The 22,773-nt window shown below is 47.1% G+C and overlaps 1 protein-coding gene across 1 annotated transcript; it reads left to right on the top strand.

The window, feature by feature from the left end:
* Positions 1–8,274: 8,274 nt before the first annotated feature.
* SELENBP1 (selenium binding protein 1) lies at positions 8,275–16,984 on the top strand. The gene is made up of 13 exons (XM_038562250.1): positions 8,275–8,308; positions 8,988–9,077; positions 11,539–11,595; positions 11,753–11,865; positions 12,107–12,292; positions 12,802–12,922; positions 14,083–14,265; positions 14,863–15,041; positions 15,445–15,523; positions 15,617–15,738; positions 15,976–16,068; positions 16,230–16,348; positions 16,579–16,984. The coding sequence occupies exons 1-13, from the start codon at positions 8,305–8,307 to the stop codon at positions 16,739–16,741; spliced, it is 1,509 nt and encodes a 502-aa protein (XP_038418178.1). The 5' UTR covers positions 8,275–8,304; the 3' UTR covers positions 16,742–16,984.
* The last annotated feature ends 5,789 nt before the right edge of the window (positions 16,985–22,773 follow it).

Genomic DNA, 22,773 nt, shown 5'->3' with positions numbered 1-22,773 from the left:
GTGGCAGATGTGCTGAACTGCAACAGGAGCAGCCAGAGAGCCCTTCTTCCAGGACCCCCTGTCAGAACACTGCCTTTGCCTCTTGTACTCCAGGTGTGACCCTGGCTCCACCATTCCTGGGAGCTACTGCAGCATGGCTAGCCACTCACATGCTGGCCTGAGCCCACACAGACCAGAGCACACTCAGCCACCATTCTCTTCCTTTGTGTCTGAGCTGTCCCTGACACACCTGGCTCTCCAGGACTGTCACGTGTTTGCTCCCCGCAGCAAGGGTATCTGGCAAAGTGAGCATCTGGCCTTTTCAGTTCAGTGGTGGTAGTGGATTCCATTTCCCACCGAACATAAAAAGGGCTGTATGCCCTTGCCAGCCCTAAACAATGAAACACATTGCGAAGGTTCTATGATTAACTACCTAAGAGCTCGAGATTGGCTGTTACAGGCACAGAGTCCCAAATCAGGTGCCTACATTCTTTTTTTTTTTTTTTTTTTTTTTAAGATTTATTTACTTATGATAGACAGAGTGAGAGAGAGAGATCGAGAGGGGCAGAAACACAGGAGGAGGGAGAAGCAGGATCCATGCCGGGAACCTGACGTAGGACTGGATCCCGGGACTCCAGGATTGTGCCCTCGGCCAAAGGCAGGCACTAAACCGCTGAGCCATCCAGGGATCCCCCAGCTGCCTACATTCAAACCCTGGACTCTGCTACCCACTAGCTGTGTGAATTGGAGTAAGTTACTTCCTTTTTGTAGGCTGTAATTTCCTTATCTGTACAATGGGCATAATCAAACAGTTTCTACTTTATAGGTTTGTTGCAAGGATTAAATAAGGTAGAGCACGTAAAGAGCTTCAAGAAGTACCTGACACATATTAAGCTCTTATGTGGGTGTGGAGATCATTTCTTTGTCTTTAAAGTGCTTAAAACAACAGCAAGGATATACTAAGCGTTTAAGAAGTGATATCTGTTGTTATCATACTGACCTGTTTACGGCCTGCTTGTATTTCTATGGACTGGATCCTAGAAGTGGAATTCCTAGGTAGAATGCTATGTATGCACAATTTAACTTTTGATAGGTATTGACAAATTGCATTTGCTAGCAAGGCATCAGTTGGCACTCTCACCAATCCTGAATGATGCCCTCTTCCTCATGTTCCCATCATGACTGGATTTTAACCTTTAAAATTTTTTTTTTTTTTAACCTTTAAAATTTTTGCTCATCTGATAAGCAACAGTGTTACTATATTCTTTCAACATTTCAATGTTTAAGTTATGCATGTATTTCAAGCTTAGTATAAAATTTAGAAAATACATAATTGGTACATAAGGTGAAAAATAAAAGTCGCTCTCTTTAATCCAAGTCCTCAGAGGTAACTAGTGTTTGGTTACATTTGGTAAGTTTTGTATGATAAAAGAAGCTTTATCTCCTCAAATCCTTTTCTATGAACACATAACCGTATATATATATGTACACGTAATTATATACTAAATTAAAGTATACAATTACATACTATGTAATTATAAATTATAGTTTAAATTATTTAGTTTAATATATAAATGAATCAAATTAATTAAAACTCTATGGTTTAAATAATTAATTTTATATATAGCTTTAATTAAATGGGATTATACTATTTTTCTGCTTTTTTTCCTCCTTGACCATATTTCTTGGATATCCTTCCATGTTAGTATGTATAAAACTATCCATTATGGTTGCTCAGTGTTCATGTTGTGGATGTTTCATACTACATTTAAGTATTCGGATGTTGGTTGCTTCTGACCTTTCACTATTATGAATAATGTTACAATGAACATCTTATTAATATATTTGGATACTTGTCTATTTCCATAGAGTAGGTCACTAGAAGTGGATTAAAAAAAAAAAAAAAAGAAGTGGATTTCCACTGAAAATGTTGCTAGGTATTGCTAAACTGCTTTTTTTTAAAGATTTTATTTATTTATTTGACAGAGGGGGAGAGAGAGCACAAGCAGGTGGAGCGGCAGGAAGAGGGTGAGGGAGAGGCAGGCTCCCCACTGAGCAGGGAGCCTGATGCAGGGCTAGATCCCAGGACCCTGAGAACACTGTATGAGCCGAAGGTAGAAGCCCAACAGATTGAGCTCTCCAGATGCTTCTAAACTGCTTTATTTTATTTTATTATTATTATTTTTGAAATTTATTTTATTTGTTTGGGAGAGAGAGGCAAAGGAAGAGGGAGAGAGAGAATCTTAAGCAGACTCCACACACAGCCTGACATGGGGCTTGATCTCACAACCCTGAGATCATGATCTGAGCCCAAATCTAGAGGCAGACACTTAACCGAGTGAGCCACTCAGATGCCTGCTAAACTGCTTTCTTGAAATGTTTCACCATTTTATACTTTTGCCAAAACCTACAGGAGTGCCCCTGTCCCCATCTTCTTCCAACATTGAATATTAACAACCTTTTGATTTTTGAAAATCTTATCATATTGCTTTTGCTTCATCAAGTAATTCTTTAATTGCTAATGAGATTGGGTATCTTTACTTATGTTTATTAACTATTTATTTATTTATTTATTTATTTATTTATTTTAAAGATTTTATTTATTTATTCCTGAGAGACACAGAGAGGCAGAGACACAGGCAGAGGGAGAAGCAGGCTTCCTGGAAGGAGCCTGATGTGGGAGGACTCAATTCCAGACCCCAGGATCACGACCTGAGCCAAAGGCAGATGCTCAACCGCTGAGCCACCCAGGCATTCCTGTTTATTAGCCATTTATTCTTCATTTTCGTATCTTTGGAATATTTTTTCTATAGTTTGTCTTTTTCTAATTGAAATGTATTGGAGACCTTTGTATATTAAGAGCAATCATTATTTTTTCAGTCAGAGCCTTTTTAAACTCTGGTTTCTGAGCAGCCTTTTGATAAGCTGACACAGGAAATCCCTTTCCAGACCTCGCTTTCCATCTTTCTACACTTGGACATGACCCTGGGGAAATCCTAGGGGAATAGCAGGTGTATGAAAGACAAAGAATCCAGGGTAGGCAGAGAGGCTCTTCTACATGATTCCATGTAGAGCTGAAGACAAGTCTCCAAAGCCTTAGGATTTCCGTGCCTTTGGGACACTGAAGGGAGTATCCCCCACACACACCCACATACACACACTCTTTCCAGGTGGCATTTTGGTGGTGAGGTGAGAAATGGAAGCCCTGAGAAGAAGGGAACTTGTTCCTGTTTGTCCTGAGCTTAGTAGAGAAACTGTGACTCAAGGATACGATTCCAGGGGACAGAGGTTCTTCCAGCCTCAAATAGAAAGGCTTTTACTTTCCTTTGGATTTTTTATTTGCAGTATTATAACATGTTCAAAATGGAGGCTTGATTAAAGGTTTTGATGGCTTAATTTGGGCCATTAACCAAGACTGATGTAATTCTTTCTTCCCAGGGCTTTTAACTAAGAAGGTGCAAGCCAAGTGAGCCTCTGTAAAGGTGGAGATGATTGCATAAAAGCCATTTTATGGTTCTTGTCTCAGCTTCTCTGGAGCCAGGCTTGGCACAGAAGGAAGGCTGGGGCCGGAGGGATAGGGGTGGAGGTAATAGCGAACTTTCACCTGCATCCCTGTGACTGCTCTTGCTGTTACCTCTTCCAGACTACATAACTGTGTTCAAACCCACTTTACCTTTTCTTCTTGTTGATTAGATATGTGACAAGATATGTAATTTCAGTTCTAGTCAGACCCTTCTTCACTTAAACTTGAATCTGTCTTCCTTTCTCACCTGCAGATTAAAGAGATTTAAGGGGCAGCCCAGGTCGCTCAGCAGTTTAGCGCTGCCTTCAGCCCAGGGCCTGATCCTAGAGACCCAGGATCGAGTCCCATGTCGGGCTCCCTGCATGGAGCCTCCTTCTCCCTCTGCCTGTGTCTCTGCCTCTCTCTCTGTGTGTGTCTCTCATGAATAAATAAACAAAATCTTTTAAAAAATGTATTAGACAATGGGGAAATTTGAACACAGAATATTTGACAATAGGAAAGATTTGCTAATTTGTTTAGATGTGATTAGGATATGGTGGTTTAAAAAAAAACAATTCTAATCTTGAAGGGATGAATACAGAAATATAATGCAAGAAAGATCATCTGTCCATGGTTTGCTAAAACAATCCAAGGTAGAGGAGGGCTGGGAGGTATAGTGGAAGCCCGATGGGTTATGAGCAGGTTTTCAGGAAAGGTGGGTGGTATACCTGCAGGTTCATTATACTATTATGTCTCTTTTTGTATATATTGAAATGTTCCACTGAGAGAGAGAGACAGAGATACAGAAAAAGATCTCCCTCTCTCCCTCTTTATTCTTTTTTTTTTTGTCTGCAGAGATGGGGAACAGTTGCTTTCTAAACACTTCCCTCTCCTTGATGTTTCCCTTGCTCTTATCATTAGAGACAGGCACCTGATAAAAGTGAGTCACACTTAACACCTCAGGGGGAGTCCCTACAGCCACAAGGTGAGAAGAGGCCATTCAGTCCCACAGAACTGCACTGATAGCGGTGAAGTTTTCAACATCCATGGAAGTCCACGAGGGAGGACATTTCTGAGCGGGTTGGAGGTAGGCAGGAAACCTTCAAGGTGCCTCTTATATCATGCCCCTTGAAGGAAGCCCCTTAGCAGAGGACATTCCCCACTCCACCCCCAATCTTCTCAGAGCTTTGTTGTTGTTCTGGGTGGCAGGCTTTGAACTCAGCATTTTTCAGAGATGGGGAGGTGCTATGAAATGAGTGTGAGCAGCTCCTTGGATTTGTAAAACTCTCTTTCCTCTGATGTGAGATGAAGAAAAAGCTATTTACCTGTCCAGGTTTGCTGTGGGCAGTACCTGAGATCACTGCCAGCATGCAGAGCCCGGCCTGGCGCCAGTCACACCTGCTAACAGGTTCTCAGGAAACCCTACCCCCTTCTGCAGAGGGCGTGTAGTTGTTCTGGTAAAACAAGGAGAAATGAACAAGAGAGGGTCAGAAACTCTGCCTAGCTGGTAAAAACCTCAACCTGTCCAGCCAGTCCTACCTCAGGCCTCCACAGGCCACTGCTACACGTGCTACAGGCCCCTCAGATTATGTGTGGTGCTGCTCGTTGGCAGGCAAGTGTGCACATGTATAGACTGGACGACCTCGTCTAATCCCTGTCTACTCTCCGCCACCCGCATTATCCCAGGGCACTCATTGGACATCATGCTACTGGTTTATATGTTCCATGACACTGGCCATGTCCCTCAGCATGCATCTCTGTGAAGCAGACACTCTGCCTCGTTCCCCACTCCATCTACCAAATCACGCTCCAGAAGTGTTTGTGGAGCACAAGATTGAATACGTGAAAGAATGACCACGCATATTTGCATCTCCCAAAGGAAAGGGCAGGCAGGCCAAAAAAAAGGAATACCTTTATTTGGGGTTTTGGTTACAAAAGGAATATATGCTTATTAGTTTAAAAAAATATGCAAGTGCATAAAGTAAAAAGGGAAAATTATTCCTTTCCCTCCATTGCTTCTCTCCGAAGATAACTGTGGTGACACTTGGATGTCATATCTTTCCCAGAACACAGGGGTTCCCCCTTCCCCTTGAAGAAGACCATGAAGACCCCACTGCTCAGTTCAGGAGACACCTGATTCTTCACCACTCTCCCCATTCCCAGGAAAGAGCCTCTGAGATTCCCCAGAGACAAAGCACCACAGCTTTCTGCCTTCCTTCTAGTGCTCCCGGCCTCCAGCACCTCCCCTCCCCCTCCACCCGCCCTCCCCACCTAAGCCAGAGCCAAACCAAACACAAAATGGCCCCAGAGAGATTAGAAAAACTGTGAGCTCCAGAGGCCCATGAACCTGGATGGGAATCCTGCTGGGCAACTCCCAGGTTTTTTTACTTGGCCTCTTCCCAAGTAAAAAGAGGAGGATTTACCTACAAGATTAGGGTGTGACGAAGGTTAAGTGGGGCACAAGGGCAAGAGTGAGTGGGCTCATACAGGTTAATTCTTCTTTCTCCCTAATATCACTCCCCTGGCTGGATTTTTATTGCTTCCATGTCACTTTGGTTTTGCTAGAGATGAAGAAAAACACTTTTTTTTTTTTACATGAAAGTATTCCTGGAGACCTCAGGTTCATCATATCCTCTCCTTTCCCTTCCCTGGGCTTAGTCCTTCTTCCCTTCCCTTCCCTTCCCTTGCCATCTTGCCAAACAGTGGTCCCGGGACCCGTTTAAAGAGGCCCAAAGAAGTCCGACTGAGGCTGGAAGGAAAGGGGGGAGCCAGCAGTGGGGCTCCATGCCCCCAGATACGCAAGAATCCACTTTCTGTCTGTGGAGATGGAGCAAAGCCAAAGTCCAGGCAGCAGTTACATAACCTCCTGGCCGTTCTGCTGCCAGCCCGAAAACCTACCTCTAATATTTACTGTGCTTTTCTGGAGCTTGAAACAGCAGGAAGGAGCATAGGCTGCACACAGCCTTCTTTAAGGTGGGGGTGCCCAGTGTCAGGGCAGGTACAGCCTCCTGGGATTAGCAGCCTGGGGCCACGATCCCACCCTCCCCGAGGACAGCCTGGCCAAGGGGAGGAAGCCCAGTGCTCTCCCCCTCTCCCTTCTGTGAATCTAGGAGTCAGCCAGCTTTGGTTGGACTCTGGTTGGCTAGAGAAAGATTGGACAGAGGGAGCCCTTAAGTTCCTGAGAAGTTACATTTGGGGTGCTCAGGCCACAGTGACACTGATTGCTCCCACCGTGGGAACAAAGACACCAGGGGCTATGGAATTTCCTTTACTGGCCCGAGCCCTCTCCCTGGACTGCCTCCACCCATACCCCTAATTTGGACAACTTTTCACAAGCACCTTGCAGGCTCTGGAAGAAGCACTCTGGGAAAAAGCAGCAAAGGCTAGGGGTGCCATGCAGGAGCTGCCATGAACCCCAGGTCTGAGTTCAGGAACGGAAGAACTTGCAGTCCAGGATGGAACAGTGCTTTGCAATTCTCATTCAGGACAAACAAAATCCCAGTTTCTTTTCTTTTCTTTTCTTTTCTTTTCTTTTCTTTTCTTTTCTTTTCTTTTCTTTTCTTTTCTTTCTTTTCTTTTCTTTTCTTTTTTTTTTAAATCCCAGTTCCTCTGGAGGTAATGACACAATGACTTTTTATAAGAGGGTGAGGATGGGTTTGCTTTCTCTTTCAGATCTTGGGTGTTGGGCTACTTCAAGTCCCAAAGCGGGAAAGTAGAGGAGGCTTAAGATGGGACCTCAGGAGGAAGAGGAGGCCAGAGTGGGGGGGAGCAGGCTGAAGGCAGGGTAAGTGGAGGCAGCCAGTGCATGAACTCAGCAAAGGCGAAGAAGCAGCCCTCGGAGGCCACCCCCTGTAGGACAGCTGTACCCACAGGGCTGACTGCAGCACGACTAGCTGATGGTGCAATGGTGAGGGTGCAGAAAGAGGAGAAAGCCAGGAGAGGTTGAGAGATCCTGGGGAGAAGAGGGTAGGAGGAGATCCCTGCCATAGGTAGCCACAGAGTATCCTCCTGTGTGGGTTCCTCACCCACAGGAACCGTTTGGCAGCCCGGTTTTCTTCCCCTTCCTTCTGCTGCAGTTTGGAAAGTCGGCGGATCTTTCCGCTGGCAGTGTCAAGACCAAACTTGGTCCCTTTCACTATCCAATAAAAACTTCACCCCATAGCTTTCATCCAAGGAGATGAAAGTGGCTTCTATAGACACAGAGTCAGCAGGTTCCAAGAAGAGTAGAGCAAAGTTTATGCTTGTCAGGCAGCCAGCTTTCAGGGAAGAGGGGGCCCTTGGCTTCAAATGAAGGACTGCTGGGGCGGGTTCCCTTGCATAGCCCTTCAAACCCAGGCTTCTCTGGATGAGGGCAGCCCCAGAGAGGGCTAGCAGGTCAGGCCTCAACCGAACCTTGGCCCTTCAGCAAGCAGCTGCCATTTGCCCGGAGGCCATTACATGTCCCTGGGACACGCCACTCTCAGGCTCAGCAGCCCCTGCCAGCAGGGAACCCTCCAGCTGGAGGACTCCTTTCTTACATAGTTGGAGACCCTTAGAGTTTTATGACTCATCACAGGCCAGTTAGGGACAGTGGCACCATTCTGGGCTTCCCTGGGGCCCTGCTATCCACCTTGGGAGCTGTTGAGAGACCAAGCAGAGAGATGGGGGGGAGGGCGGGACTCCACTTCTATCTCCTGAGATTTATGAGGTTAATAGGAAGTGATGATGGGCACTGCTGACTTTCCTTCCACTTCAAAGCTCAAGAGGCATACGCAAGTCTGGAGAAAGTGAAACCTGGATATACTAAACCTTGCTTCTCGTCAGGACAGCTGTGGCCAGAAGACATGGGTGAGCAGTTTGAGGGTGGGTAGGATGGTGCCTTTTGGAGCATGGATGTCTGGAAAAGAGGGTGTTTTTAAGAGAAAGCTGACCCTGGCTATGGATAGGAGCAAATGGGCCCAACAGCCCTGGGCGCCTTTACAAGTACAGAAATCCAAGTACAGAGATGAGCGTTTAGAAGCAGGGACATGTGCACACATATGCTTACACAAGCATGCATGCTCATGCACACAGGAACATATGCACAAGCCCACACGGGATAAACATTCTGGCGGGCACATGCTCACAAAAATACACACAGATGTGCACAAGTCCAGACACACAGGAATACCCACACTGGCACATATTCATCCACAAACACACAACACACACACAAGGAGGCAACACACAGGTATATAGACTGTGCACATGCCAGACCCACAAAGTCACATAAGCCCAGACACCCACAGTAGAGATGTGTGCACAGCCACAGCACATATCTACATATGAACAGGCTCCTACACACACACACACACACATACACACACACACAAACCTTGTAATGCAAACACCAGCCTCCCAGGCCATTTGAGAGCGTCTTGGCCAGCTGCCCTTGGTAGTTCATTCTGGGCTGCAACCCAGGCCCTCCCTCTGCCCCACCCTACTCACCCATTGGTTGTATAAATTCCTTCCCTTTGCCCCTTCCCAGCAAAGCCTGCCTCGGACAACGGCATAGCTTCTGTCTCTGCTCACTCCTGGCAGCCCAGTAAGGATCAAAGCATACCAGGAAGCAGCATGGGTAAGGAGGGGGCTTTCTGCCAACCAAGTGTCACCCACCTCTGGCCCACAGTACAGGAAGTGACAGAAAAGCTGGGTGGGGGAAGCTGGTGGGGTGTGTAGTGGACTCTGCTCTACTGGGCCCACCCCACCTCTATATCTCCCAGTTCAGCCAAAGTTTCCGGCGCTACAAGGAGAGGAGGGCAGAGGGACGGCTGGAATTTGTGGCCCTGGACCCCCACCTGACTCCCTAGCTGGGGCCTGGAGCCAGGGGACCTTCCTGCAGCTGGGAAAATCTGGTCGGGGTCAGGGAATACATAGGGAGAACCTTTTGTCCCTGGCTGTCACCATAGGTGAAAGGCCATCCTGATTCTAGCCCTGGGCCAGCTTTTTACTCCAGGAAGTAGGAAACCCAAGCCTTTGGGGCCAGATCACTCACCCTCTAGCCACCCCAGGCACTCTGAAAGGGAAATTGGAGCCCATACACTCTCACTGGGGCCCTATTCACTGCCTCCCACTCTCCCAGAAGCCCCTCTATTCCCCATCTTCAGACTCCTGGATGTCGGCCTGAGGAGTTTGGGTCTGCTTGGGAGTATTGAGGTCCTTGTCCCCCTGGATCTGGGTTTTTCCTAGACTAGCAGAATGCCTAGCAGCCAGCTTGACACTGGAAAACCCAGCGAGCTTCCCCTGGGTTCATCTCAAACCCAAAGATTTTCAGAGATCTTGATTGAGATGCTTAAGACAAGCCAGGAGATGGGGGGGGTGCCCCCAGTAAGAACACTGATGCTCCTGGGGCCTGGAGGTTACATGGGGCCTGATTGACTCCACGAAGTGCTGGGGTGATGTGCAGAGGGGAAGATGCCACAGCCAGCAACACCTCCCTCACCTCTCCATCTCTGTCCAGCTTTGTGGGCCTTGTGTCTCTGTCTTGAGGTCTTGGGGTTTTGAATCTCCTTCTGCTTTGTGTCCAGCAAACTCCTTCCTCTCCCCCTTGCCTCCTATGCCAAGCCCCTGCACAGTCTTCTCAATTCCTTTGGGCTGGATTTCTCATCAACCGCATCCACCCCAGCTCTCTCTCTGGCCACCAACCACTGCCTGGGATTTTTGTCCCGCTTCTGGCACAATCTACCCATATTTATACCGCGTTTCTCCTTTACAAAAGTACTTCTGAATATATCAGCTTATTTGACTTTCCTAGCCACCTGGAAAAGAAGGTAAGATATTATTACCCCCTTTTAGCCAAAGAGGGGAGAAAGTCAAGAGAGCAGATACCAGATCTGGAGCTTGAAACCAATGAAAACGCTGTTGCCTCCTCCTGGCCTCCTGGCCATGTTGGCTGCCTTGAGAGGGGACCTGTTTCCTGGCTGAGGGCCTGAGCCCAGGCACCAGGGAAGGCTCCACTCCGACTGCTCCTGCCTCCCCACTGGGGGTCCCTGTGCTGTCAGGGCAGGGCCAGACTGGCTGTGGGCCAGCGCAGGGAGGCAGCACCCGTCCTGTGATCTCCACTCTGGGATTTCTGACAGCTCCTTCCTCCAGGTCAGATCCCAACCCTGAGGCCTGATGCCTGGTCCTGATCCCTCACCCTCCTTCTCCGCAGCTGACTTTGGGCCAGTTGGTTCTGTGGCTGCTCTTGCCAGGCTTGACCGATAAGTAGGGCCCCGCCTGCTGGCTCTGTGGGTAGCCTCTGAGGCTCCAGAGTTGGACCAAACACAGATAAAGGAAGTGGGGCTCATGCGAGAAGGGGTGGCGGTTAGAAACCCGATCTAAGGATATCCAGGTGGTGACAGCCCTGAGGCCCCAACCTTCAGCCTCCTATCCCTTACCAGACCTTCAGCTCAGCAATCCAGGTTCTGGCCAGCAGCCCAAGGTCAGAATCCAAGGGGAGAAAAACAAGAAGTGTCCCAGGCCTTGTGGCGATATCTTCTGCGGTGGCCAAGCAGGTAGTGCCCTCACAAGCTGCGGTGCAGTGGGCTCACTGGCTCCCGCCAGGCAAGCACGGAGCTGCAGTCTTGATCGCACCTGCCCGTGGACTCCTCCCAGGAGCCCACTGTGAGATTCCTGTCATCTTCCTCTTATGGATGGTGTGGAAGTTGAGGCTGGGAGGCTAGATAACTTGCCCCAGCTCCCCTGACTACTCAGGAGCCTCGGGGGCTGGGATGCGCATGGATATCATACCCATTGTGCCCCACAGAGCCTGGCCTGCTCCCCCTCCTCCAGCCTCCCCTGGGTCCTGCCTGCGGGCCTGTCCATCTTCAGATCACACCGGAGAGCTCTTCCAAACACCTGCACACACTCAGCAGAGCTTTGAGGGGCAGGGGATTGGTGGCAGCGGTGGGGCAGGAGCTGACACCAGACGTGGCCCGGCCTGTCACCTCAGCCAGTGGTGCAGGGTGTGTGTCGTGTGGGTGTGTGTCCTGGTGTGTGGGGAAGGAGCCCACGCCCTCTGGAGAGTGGTCTGGCCGAGTGCCCCATTGTTTCCGCAGCTACACAATGTGGGAAGTGTGGACCTGGCTACCCCAGCCCTCTGGAGGCCATGAAAGGTCAGTGTGCAAGTGTGAGAGCCCATGATGCCCCCAGAAAGGAATTCCACGAGCTCAGAGGGGTGGGAGAGCTGAGACCCCGGCCTCAGGCACACCCAGGGCCACCTGTCAGCCCTCTCTACCCTGCCCTCCCCACTAACTGCTTTCTACCCTCTAGGGCCCAGGGAGGAGATCGTCTACCTGCCCTGTATTTACGGAAACACTGGCATTGAGGCCCCAGATTATCTGGCCACCGTGGACATTGATCCCAAGTCTCCCCAGTATTGCCAGGTGAGGCGGAGCTCGGGCACTGGAGCACCCTGAGACCCGTCCTCTAGCCCTGGCCCCAGCGAGTCCCTTCTCCAGCTCCAGCCTTCTTCCCCCTCTTTGGGTGGGATCGTACAGGGTGTTCATGGCATAAGGGTACCAGCGGTCCAGGACAGTGATGAATCCCAGCCCATGCTGTACCGCCAGGCCCACGCGGGTCCCGGGCTCAGGAAGGCCCCCCTCCGCTGCCCCCCTCCACTCCCAGGTCATCCACCGGCTGCCCATGCCTAACCTGCGGGATGAGCTGCACCACTCAGGATGGAACGCCTGTAGCAGCTGCTTCGGAGACAGCACCAAGTCCCGCACCAAGCTGATGCTGCCCTGTCTCATGTCCTCCCGCATCTATGTGGTGGACGTGGGCTCTGATCCCCGTGCCCCGAAGCTACACAAGGCATGTTCCCTGTCTCTGTTGCTCAGGGACCCTGGGGGCGGGCAATGCAGGGGTGGGAGTAGTTTTTTGGTTGTGGGATTTTTTTTGCCGTTGTTTTGTTTTGTTTTGTTTTGTATTGTTTTTTGCCTCCCTTAGGCAGGAGCCTCTGATCCTTTCTCTCAACATGTCGTTGAGTACCATCTTTGTGCCAGGCACTCACTGCTGGCTGCTGGTGATACAGAGATGACGCTGGCAATGGCCCAGGCTGGGAGAAGCTTCTGGTCTCATTGGGCTGTGAGACAGGGGGAGAGAAGTCAGTGCTTTCTGCCTGGAGAGTTAGTCTCTCAGACTCTCCCTTGCTGCTCTTAGAAGCTATCAGACTGAATCTCTGCCATATTCCCACTGGGAAAATTGTGTCCGTGTCTTGAATGAAAAGAAAGTGGGGTCAGCAGAAGTAAGGGAATGGAGGAGTCATGGGTGGGTCCCCCCAGCCCAGTAAAATCCCAATGCCATTCCTTATCCCTCTCCAGGTCATTGAGGCTGAGGACATCCATGCCAAGTGTGGCCTGGGCTATGTCCACACCAGCCACTGCCTGGCTAGTGGGGAGGTGATGATCAGCACCCTAGGAGACTCCAAGGGCAATGGCAAAGGTACGTGCTGGCATTGTAGGCGCATCTGTGGGGGGAACAGATCCCAAGCTAGGGGAGGGATAGAATGACCTTCCAGGGAGAACCAGAGGGCTGGGTCTCATTCAAAACTTAAATCATAGCCAAGTAACTTCAGTTGTTTCAATTATTTCTATGAAGATGAAACTTGACGGATGAATTCACTTCAAAGTTATAGTCAGAACAGTATGCTGTGGAGCATGTGAGCACAGACATGGCCCCAGAAAATGCAGAAATTTAATATCAGCCTTTATGAATTCATGAGCAAGTCTCACAGTCCTTAGGATCCTTAATCTTCACATTTGCTCTCTCATTGATGGTATGATCAGAACAGACACTTATAAAATGTCTACCACGTGCCAGATACAGCCTATGGAGAGCTGCTACTACTATCTCTGTTCTACAGATGAGAAAGCGGAGCACATACTGGATAAATAACTTACTCAAATTCATACAGCTAATGAGTTGTAGAGGTGGAACTCAGACCCAGAAATCTAGATCTAGAATCTATGTCCTAGTCACTACACTGGGCTGCTTTTCTCCCGACCTTACCTGTGTGATCAGAGCTCCCTCCTCCCCCCACCAAGGCTTGGAGTGCAACATCAGCTCCTTTTTCTCAGAGATGGGAGGACACTTCTAGATTTAGTGGCACTTAGGAGTAGGTATCTAGTTGTATTTGCAAAGAATTGTCAAGGCATCATAGCATACTAAGCAAGGGAAAATATGTTGGGCATTCATGTTGAGTAAGAAGTAAATATAATTTCTCTGCTCTAAAAAAATAAAAAATAAAAAAACAATGTAGTGAGCAGAATGGAGCCTAGACTCTGGGAGGAATCCACAGAGAATGGAGCAAGAGAAGCACAGGGTCCCAGACTCTTGCCTCAAGGGGACAGAAAATTTCCCCTGGTGTAGGACAGGAATAACATTGATGGGAAGAGGGGCACCAGAGTGAGTCCTCACCTCCCACCCAGAGGACTGGGTGGGGCCCTTTGGACACCTGAATTGAAGGAGCTGGCAAACCCAGCGGGAGAAAGGGGCACCAGGCAATAGACTTGGAACCTCTTGGACATACCTGGGGGTTAGGACTGGAGGAGGGTAGCATTTCTACTGCCTCCACCTGCCACTTTACCTCCTTCCCTGCTCAGGGGGTTTCGTGCTGCTGGATGGAGAGACGTTCGAGGTGAAGGGGACATGGGAACAGCCTGGGGGAGCTGCACCTATGGGCTATGACTTCTGGTACCAGCCTCGACACAATGTCATGATCAGCACTGAATGGGCGGCTCCCAATGTCTTCAGAGATGGCTTCAACCCCGCTGACGTAGAGGCAGGTGAGAATCCCCTCAACAGAGGATGCCTGGGTGGCTCAGTGGTTGGGCACCTGCCTTCGGCCCAGGGCATGATCCTGGGGTCCCGGGATTGGGTCCCACATTGGGCTCCCTGCATGGAGCCTGCTTCTGCCTCTGCCTGTGTCTCTACCTCTCTCTGTGTGTCTTTCATGAATAAATAAATAAAATCTTGGGGATCCCTGGGTGGCGCAGCGGTTTGGCGCCTGCCTTTGGCCCAGGGCGTGATCCTGGAGACCCGGGATCGAATCCCACATCGGGCTCCCGGTGCATGGAGCCTGCTTCTCCCTCTGCCTGTGTCTCTGCCTCTCTCTGTGTGTGTCTCTCATGAATAAATAAATAAAATATTAAAAAAGAAAGAAAGGAAACCTATCTCCAGGCCTTTTAACTTCCCTCCTGTGAACCCAACTCCTGCGATGATGGTGTAAGATTGTGCTGAGTACTCTGACCTGCTCAAGTGTCTTTCTAATGCCTCCAACCCGTTTTTCAACCTTCTGCCCTGTGCTGTGCCCTGGCTTTTGCCCACGGCCCCCTGCCCTGATCCTGAGCCCATCCTTTGCACCCACCCCCCATCCATCCCAGGGCTGTATGGAAGCCACTTACATGTGTGGGACTGGCAGCGCCATGAGATCATACAGACCCTGACTCTGCAGGATGGGCTCATCCCCCTGGAGATCCGCTTCCTGCACAACCCAGATGCGGCCCAGGGCTTTGTGGGCTGTGCCCTCAGCTCTACCATCCAGCGCTTCTACAAGAATCAGGTGACATGTGTCTTCTGGCCCTCTCCTCCCAGCAGCCCTATCCTGTACCTCTGCTAGGCTTCCAGAGCCATGAAGTACTCCTCTCTCTAGGGATGACCCAGACCTCTCTTCCTGGCTCCCCTAGCCCAACTTCTCCAGGAACAAGAAGCAAGGCCCCTTGCTCTCTCATCTCTCTAAACCTCAATTCCCATTTACGCATTCAAAAATATTTGTGAACTTCCACATCAGGCAATGTGCTAGGTGCTGGGAATGCAGTAGTGAAGCAAACATTATCCCTACCCTAAGGGGCTTGCATAGGAGCTAGACCTTAGAGGCAAGGAGGCCCCGCATCTATTGTCTCCCTGTAGACAGTAGGCTCTGGAGAGACCCAGATCCAACCCCAACCCTCCACCTCCCAATACAGGGAGGTACTTGGTCAGTGGAGAAGGTGATCCAGGTGCCTCCCAAGAAAGTGAAGGGCTGGATGCTGCCCGAAATGCCAGGTGAGTGCCCTCTGGAGGGTGGGAATCAGAAGGTTGATTCCTAGCCTGTGGTATAAGAGCCCTGAAAGCCTCTGAACCACATCACCACCCCAGGCCTGATCACGGACATCCTGCTGTCTCTGGATGACCGGTTCCTCTACTTCAGTAACTGGCTGCATGGGGACCTGCGGCAGTATGACATCTCTGACCCGCAGCGGCCCCGCCTCACAGGACAGGTGCAGTGTTAACAGCATGAGAGAAGTCTGGGGATGGGACAGATGGCATGAACTGGCTGGGGGATGATAAGGGAGGTGTGGGAATAGCAGAAATGGAGGCTGAGGGATGGTGCAGACCAGGACTGTGAGGCTATACATGGGGAATGTGAGGCAGGAGGGAGGAGGGAACGTGCTCTTCCTACAACATCCTCACCTTCCACCACTATCCTCCTTTATGCTCTGTATCTCCCTACCTAGCTATTCCTTGGGGGCAGCATTGTTAAGGGAGGGCCCGTGCAAGTGTTGGAGGACCAGGAGCTAAAATCCCAGCCAGAGCCCCTGGTGGTCAAGGTAAGGACCTACCCACCCCACCCCACAATGCACTCCTTGCAGCCCCCAGCCTGGCTCATGGGTCCCTCAGGTCCATGCTGGAGAATTATGGGGTGGGGGCATACTCCATGATCCCCCTCCCAGGACCCACGTATTACCACACATAACCTGGTTTTCCCAAGGGGAAAAAGGTACCTGGAGGCCCTCAGATGATCCAGCTTAGCCTAGACGGGAAGCGTCTGTACGTCACCACATCATTGTACAGTGCCTGGGACAAGCAGTTTTACCCTGACCTCATCAGGTGAGAAGCAGACAGCCTGGACTTCCCTCTCTAGCTCTCCTCTCCCAGAAAATTCTGGCTTTTTTTTTTTAAAGTAAACTCTGGCTTTCTGAAGACTCCTCGGGTACCCCACCTGCCTCCACCCAATAGGTGCTGCTTCTTCCTTAGGACCTACCATGTATCACACACTCTTGGGGGAAAGATGATAGCCACCTCTGACCTCTCTCTTTTCCCCTCCCTGTTTCCACCAGGGAAGGCTCCGTGATGCTGCAGATTGATGTAGACACAGTAAAGGGAGGCCTGAAGTTGAACCCCAACTTCCTGGTGGACTTTGGGAAGGAGCCCCTAGGCCCAGCCCTGGCCCATGAGCTCCGCTACCCTGGGGGTGACTGCAGTTCTGACATTTGGCTCTGAAGTCCACCCCTGGTAGCCACTCACATCTGAGCCCACACTTCCACAGAGACTTGGCTTCACTCTGCTCCCTCTCAGCCCCCAACCCATGTCAGATTGTCCCACCAAAGCCAAACTGAGGCTGTTGGAATGTATTGAGTAGTGTCTTCATTTACAGACCACTGTTGTGTGCTGCTCATTGGCTGTTTTTACATGAGCTTTTGGAAATTACTTTACCAAGAAATAAATTAGTGAACCTATTCATCAGATCATCTTATCTTTGGAGGCACAGGGTCTGTGACTCCCCTTCAGCTGACCCTTTGTACCTTGCATGGGAAAGTCCTGATATTCCCAGGGGATTACTAGTTCATACCAGTGATGACAACACGATGCCAAGGGTGCCCAAATCTCACTTTTATTGCCAGACAGAATGTGAAGATTTTGGAGGTGGTTGTCACAAGAAGACCTGGGAAGAGAGAGTGTCAATTGGTATCCCTAAACTTTATTATTTTTAAATCCATGCTTTCTTTAATGAATGTAAAATCTCACCAACCACCCCCAGGAGAATGTAGTGTGCCCCCTCACACACAAAGGACACCCCAAACCCCTAGTAGTGCAATCTGCTGGCAAGAGTACTGGGAGAACACAAAGTTGTCGGGAGTTAGGTGTATCACCTCCCATCTGGACAGGAACATGACCAGGCAAGGAGGGCTGGGAACATAAAGGTGAACCAAACAGACCGGGCTTGACACTCTTGTCTCCTCATACCTGGGTGGTGCTTTAGGACCTTGCCCAAAGCAGAGATGTCTACTTTTGCTGCACTAGGTCTTTAATTCTTTATAAAAGGAATGAGATGGAAGTTTCCAGAACCTAAGAGAAAATAGCTAGGCAGTAGTTCTATTGACTCCTTTACTCCTTACCCAAAACAACACCAAGCAACAGTCAGGTATCAACCTACAATTTCTTCTGCCTTCCATAAAGGTGTCTTGTTTTAATTAATTAATTAATTAACTAATGTCAAAAAAAAATAAAAAAATTAATTAACTAATGTCAATTAATTAATTTTTAAAAGGTGTCTTGTTTTAAACATTGGAGCAGTCTAGGACTCCCAAGATGGCCAGAGCACCCCAAGAATGTAACATGTCTTTTTCCTTTGTGGTCTTTAAATATGCTCCTTGAAAGATCTACCTCAACTTAGTCCTCCTACCTTGCCTGCCATCTGGGCCAGTTATCATAGCCTTTGGAAAGCCTTCTTCACTCACTCCCTGGGGTAGGTGCCTCCAGCACTTAACCTCAGCATGAACGTATGTCACATTATGTTGAAACTCCCTGCCTTGCATCTTAGCACATACTATGATTTAATGAATAAAGGTATAAAGGAGGTGCATGGGATACGTTAGTTACAAGGAGCCTTGGGATTTAGTGGGTCTTACCAGATGTTTCTCTCCTAGATTTCTTCCCTGTCCTTTTCAATAACCAAACTACTTCAGAAACAAAAAGGATCGTATAGTTCTACATCATTCCTAAATATTTCTAAAAGCTTAAAATTCCATTCAACAAAATGAACCTCAAACACTTACCATGCCAGAAACCACGGAAACTATGAAGCTTTTAGAAATTATGTCTAAAGGACATGGGACATATCTGACAAAAGACTTATATCTAGATTACATGAAAAACTTTCAAAATTCAACAGTAAAAAAACAAAAATTCCTATTTGAAAATGGGCAAAACACATGAACAGACATTTCACCAAGGAGGATATAAAGACAGAAGTAAGCACATGAAAAGATAACCAACATCATTAGCTATTAGGGAAATACAAATTAAAACCATGTGATACCACTATACATGTATCAGGATGGCTAAAATAAAAAAAATAGTGATAATACAAAATGCTGGCAAATGTGGAAAAACTGGATCATTCATACTTTACTGGTGGAAATTAAAAATGGTATAGCCACTCTGGAAAATACTTTAGCAATTCCTTATAAAGATCAAGCATCAGGGGGAAGCTAAGATAGTGGCATAGTAGGAAGAACCTAGGCTTGCCTTGTCCCTTGAACACAGCTAAATAACTATCAAATCATTCTGAATATCCAAGAAATGGACTGGAGGGCTGATAGAAAAAAACTGCACAGCTAGAGGGACAGAAGAGGCCACATGGAGAAAGAAGTAGCAGAGTCATTTGAAAAGACGAAATAGGAAAAAAAAAAAAGAAAGAAAGAAAGAAAAAGAAAATACAAAATAGGGACACCTGTGTGGCCCAGCGGTTGAACGTCTGCCTTTGGTTCAGGGCATGATCCTGGGTCTGGGGACGGAGTCCTGCATCGGGCTCCCTGTGAGGAATCCACTTCTCCCTCTATATCTCTGCCTCTCTCTCTGTGTCTCTCATGAATAAATAAATAAAATCTTAAAAAAAAAAAAAGACCAAACATGTACTTATATGACCCAGCAATTAACTTTCGGGCATCTATCCCAGAAAATTGAAAATGTTTGTTCCTACAAAATCCTGTATATAGTTGTTCATAGCAGCTTTACTCATAATAGCCAAAAACTGGAAACCATCCAAATGTCTTTCAGTGGATTAATGGTTAAACTGATATAGCAGTAAAAAGGAATGAACTACTGGTATACACAACTATCTGGATGGATCTTAAGGGAATTATGCTGAGTGAAAAAGGCCAGTCTCAGAAGGTTATACATAGTATGATTCAATTTATATAACATTCATGAAATAACAAAAGTGTAGATTTGGAGGGGCACCTGGATAGCTCGCCTTTCTCTAAAATAAGTTAAAAAAATTTTTTTAAAGTAAGGAATTAGAGAACAGATTAGTGGTTGCCAGGGGTTAAGAATGGGACTGGGGGGTGGCTATAAAAGAGTACACAGAGAATCCTTGTGGTGGTGAAATTGTCGTGTATCTTGACTGTCAGGATGGTTACACAAATCTGCAATATGATAAAATTGCATAGAACTAGATATACATACACACACATATGGAAATTAGTGTATATAAAACTGGTGAAACCTGAGTAAGTTTGGTGAGTTGTATCAATGTCAGTTGGCTTCTTGGTTATGATGTTGTACTATGGTTATGCAAGGTGCACCATCAGGGCAAACTGAGTGAAAGGCAAATGAGATGTCTCTGTATTATTATTATTATTTTTTGCAATGATGTGTGAATCTACAATTATCTCAAAAGAAAAAATAACACGTAAGTCAACTTGAAGGAGTTTCCACTGGCCAAAGACAGAAAAATTTGAGTTTCCAAAAGAACAATAATTGAAATAGATTAAAATACACCGACTATGATAAAACCCAGAAGTTCACGACGTCACACATAGAGAACCCTAATTGGTCATGTTTGAAAGATGCTAGAAAACCATCTTGTTATTCTGAAAACTGGAGAACAAAGAGAAAGAACCAAGTATATATTTTGCTTTTCCTCAGGGACTTGCCTTGGGATAACCAAATAGTTGATGAGGAAAAGTTCTTTGTAGAGTTTCAGCTAATACATTTAGAAGGAATGATAGGATTTGAATAACACCAATTTGTAACCTTTAGTGACAATGATCATCAGTGGCTGCTAAAACCATTAAAGGAAACACTAAAATGAAATTTTATAATGGTTAGAGCTGATCAACAAAATCTGAACTCACTAATCAATCTGCGTCACAAAAAGAGACCAGGCATCATGTACCATCTATGAAGTATTCTTGCCAAAAAATCAAAATAAATCTGACCAAGTCTCTAGGTCTCACAATCAGTTTACAGGGAACATAGGAGACAGAAAAACAAGTTTTAAAACTTTTTAAACGGGATCCCTGGGTGGCGCAGCGGTTTGGCGCCTGCCTTTGGCCCAGGGCGCGATCCTGGAGACCCGGGATCGAATCCCACATCGGGCTCCCGGTGCATGGAGCCTGCTTCTCCCTCTGCCTGTGTCTCTGCCTCTCTCTCTCTGTGACTATCATGAATAAATAAATAAAAAATCTTTAAAAAAAAAATAAATAAAACTTTTTAAACAACATTACAAAGATACAATCATAAAAATGAAGAATGTGGGAAACTATATAGCAAATGACCTGTTTCCTCAATGAATAAATTGAGAGAGCGTATAGATTAGAAAGATTTAAGAAACACACCAACCAAAACTAAATGCAATGCAGTATGTGGACCTTGATACTGATTTGAACATAACAGAAAAGACATTTTTTGAGAAAGTTGGAGAAATTTGGACAATACCTGTTTGATGATAATAAGAAATTATGTTTTGCTTTTTAGGTATGATAATGGCATTGGGACTGTGTTTAAAATAGTTTTTTTTTTTAGCCATACTGAAGTATTCACATGAATACTAAATTATTTACAGATGTGCTGATATACTGAGTGTCTCCATTAAAATGACCTAGAGTGGGTGAGTTGGAGAGTAGAGGAGATCAGATAAAAGAAGATTGACCAGATGTTGTTTATAATTCTTAAAACAGGATGATAGATATATGTATGTGGGAAATTATGTTCTTCCCTTTCCTTTTGTATGTTTGAAAATTTTTCATAATAAAAACTTAAAAAAAAAAACTATTCACCTGTATCCTGGTCCTGGCTTCGTTTCACTATTTCTGACCCTACATCTGAAATAGACACTCCAAAAGGAAGAGTCTCTCCTGTCACAGATGACATAGACACCAGCAATATGTGACCCAATCTTCCCTAATCTCTGCTGTCCCTACCCTGACAGGAACCATCTCTGTTGTAGTCACAAAGATTCCACCCCATGCTCCAGCACCAAAGTAGAGGACCATGAATAGCAAAACTGAACTTACCATGTAAAAGTCTAATATATCATCTAGGGGCTCCTGCCAGCACCATGGTCAGCTCCACAGGTTGTTTTTTTGACACCATCTGGAAAATTCTACAGAGTTTGCTGAGCTCAGGGACATCCCCAGAAAAACTGTAGCCCAAGTCCATCATGACATAGGATGTGACAGAGTATTGGAAGGTGTCCACCCTTGGAGATTCCTGGGTGGCACAGCTGTTTAGCGCCTGCCTTTGGCCCAGGGCGCAATCCTGGAGACCCGGGATCAAGTCCCACATCAGGTTCCCTGCATGGAGTCTGCTTCTCCCTCTGCCTGTATCTCTGCCTCTCTCTTTCTCTGTGTCTCTCATGAATAAATAAATAAAATCTTTAAAAAGAAAAAAAAAAGAAGCATAAAAAAAAAAAAAAGGAAGGTGTCCATCCATCATTGGTCCTTTTAGCATGGTTAGCCCTCTCACCCACCGCAATTGGGTAAGTCTTTAAGGACAACCTCAGGTAACTGCATTTATGTCAGGGATTATTGAGGACCATTCTCCTCCTTGCACTTTCCATGCATTTGATTGCCTGGATCCATGTTCTAAATGCCTGCTTCTGGCCATTCTCTGGCACACTATCAGGAGTCCCTTTCCTGACTTACTGATTTTGAGGCCTAGCAAACTCTCTGCTCTAAACACTACTTGACTTAGAGGAATATGTACTACATTATGTTAAGTAAACAAAGGAAGTTGCAGAATTACATATATAAGAGAATAGTATAATCCCCATTTTTAAAAAGAAATTGAACAAAAACTTCTAGTTATGTGGACTTGTGTTTCTAAGAACATGGAAAATGGGCATGGAGGATACTGACCAGAACATGTTACTCTAGAGGGGTAAGGATTTTTTATGAAACTTATAAGCTGTTTCTAAAACTAACCTGGAAATGTAAATGCATAGTGTTTCAATTATCTATTGCTGTGTAGCAAACCACCCCAAAACTTAGTGGCTTAAAGCAATGGCAACACGACTTTTGTTCACAAATCTGTAATTTGGACAGGGCTCTATGGGAACTGTGTTCAGTGTCAGCTGGAGCAGCTTCAAGACTAGAGGTTTAAATCATCCAATGGGTCACTCACTCACATGCTTGGTGATTGATGCTGGTTGTCACCTGGGACCTTGGCTGGGGCTATGACCTACACATGACCTTTCCAAGTGGCTGCGTGGCCTCCTCACAACATGGTGGCTAGGTTCCCAGGGTAAG

Source organism: Canis lupus, chromosome 17, assembly GCF_011100685.1.
Source record: "Canis lupus familiaris isolate Mischka breed German Shepherd chromosome 17, alternate assembly UU_Cfam_GSD_1.0, whole genome shotgun sequence".
NCBI classification, from domain to species: Eukaryota; Metazoa; Chordata; class Mammalia; order Carnivora; family Canidae; genus Canis; species Canis lupus.
Note: the sequence above shows the minus strand (reverse complement) of the source record. Positions and strands in the feature narration are given on the sequence as shown.

Coding starts and splice junctions, on each gene's coding strand:
- SELENBP1 (XM_038562250.1), top strand. Junction 12,293..12,801: donor GTGCCCCGAAGCTACACAAG/GCATGTTCCCTG, acceptor ATCCCTCTCCAG/GTCATTGAGGCTGAGGACAT. Junction 16,069..16,229: donor CAGAGCCCCTGGTGGTCAAG/GTAAGGACCTAC, acceptor GGTTTTCCCAAG/GGGAAAAAGGTACCTGGAGG.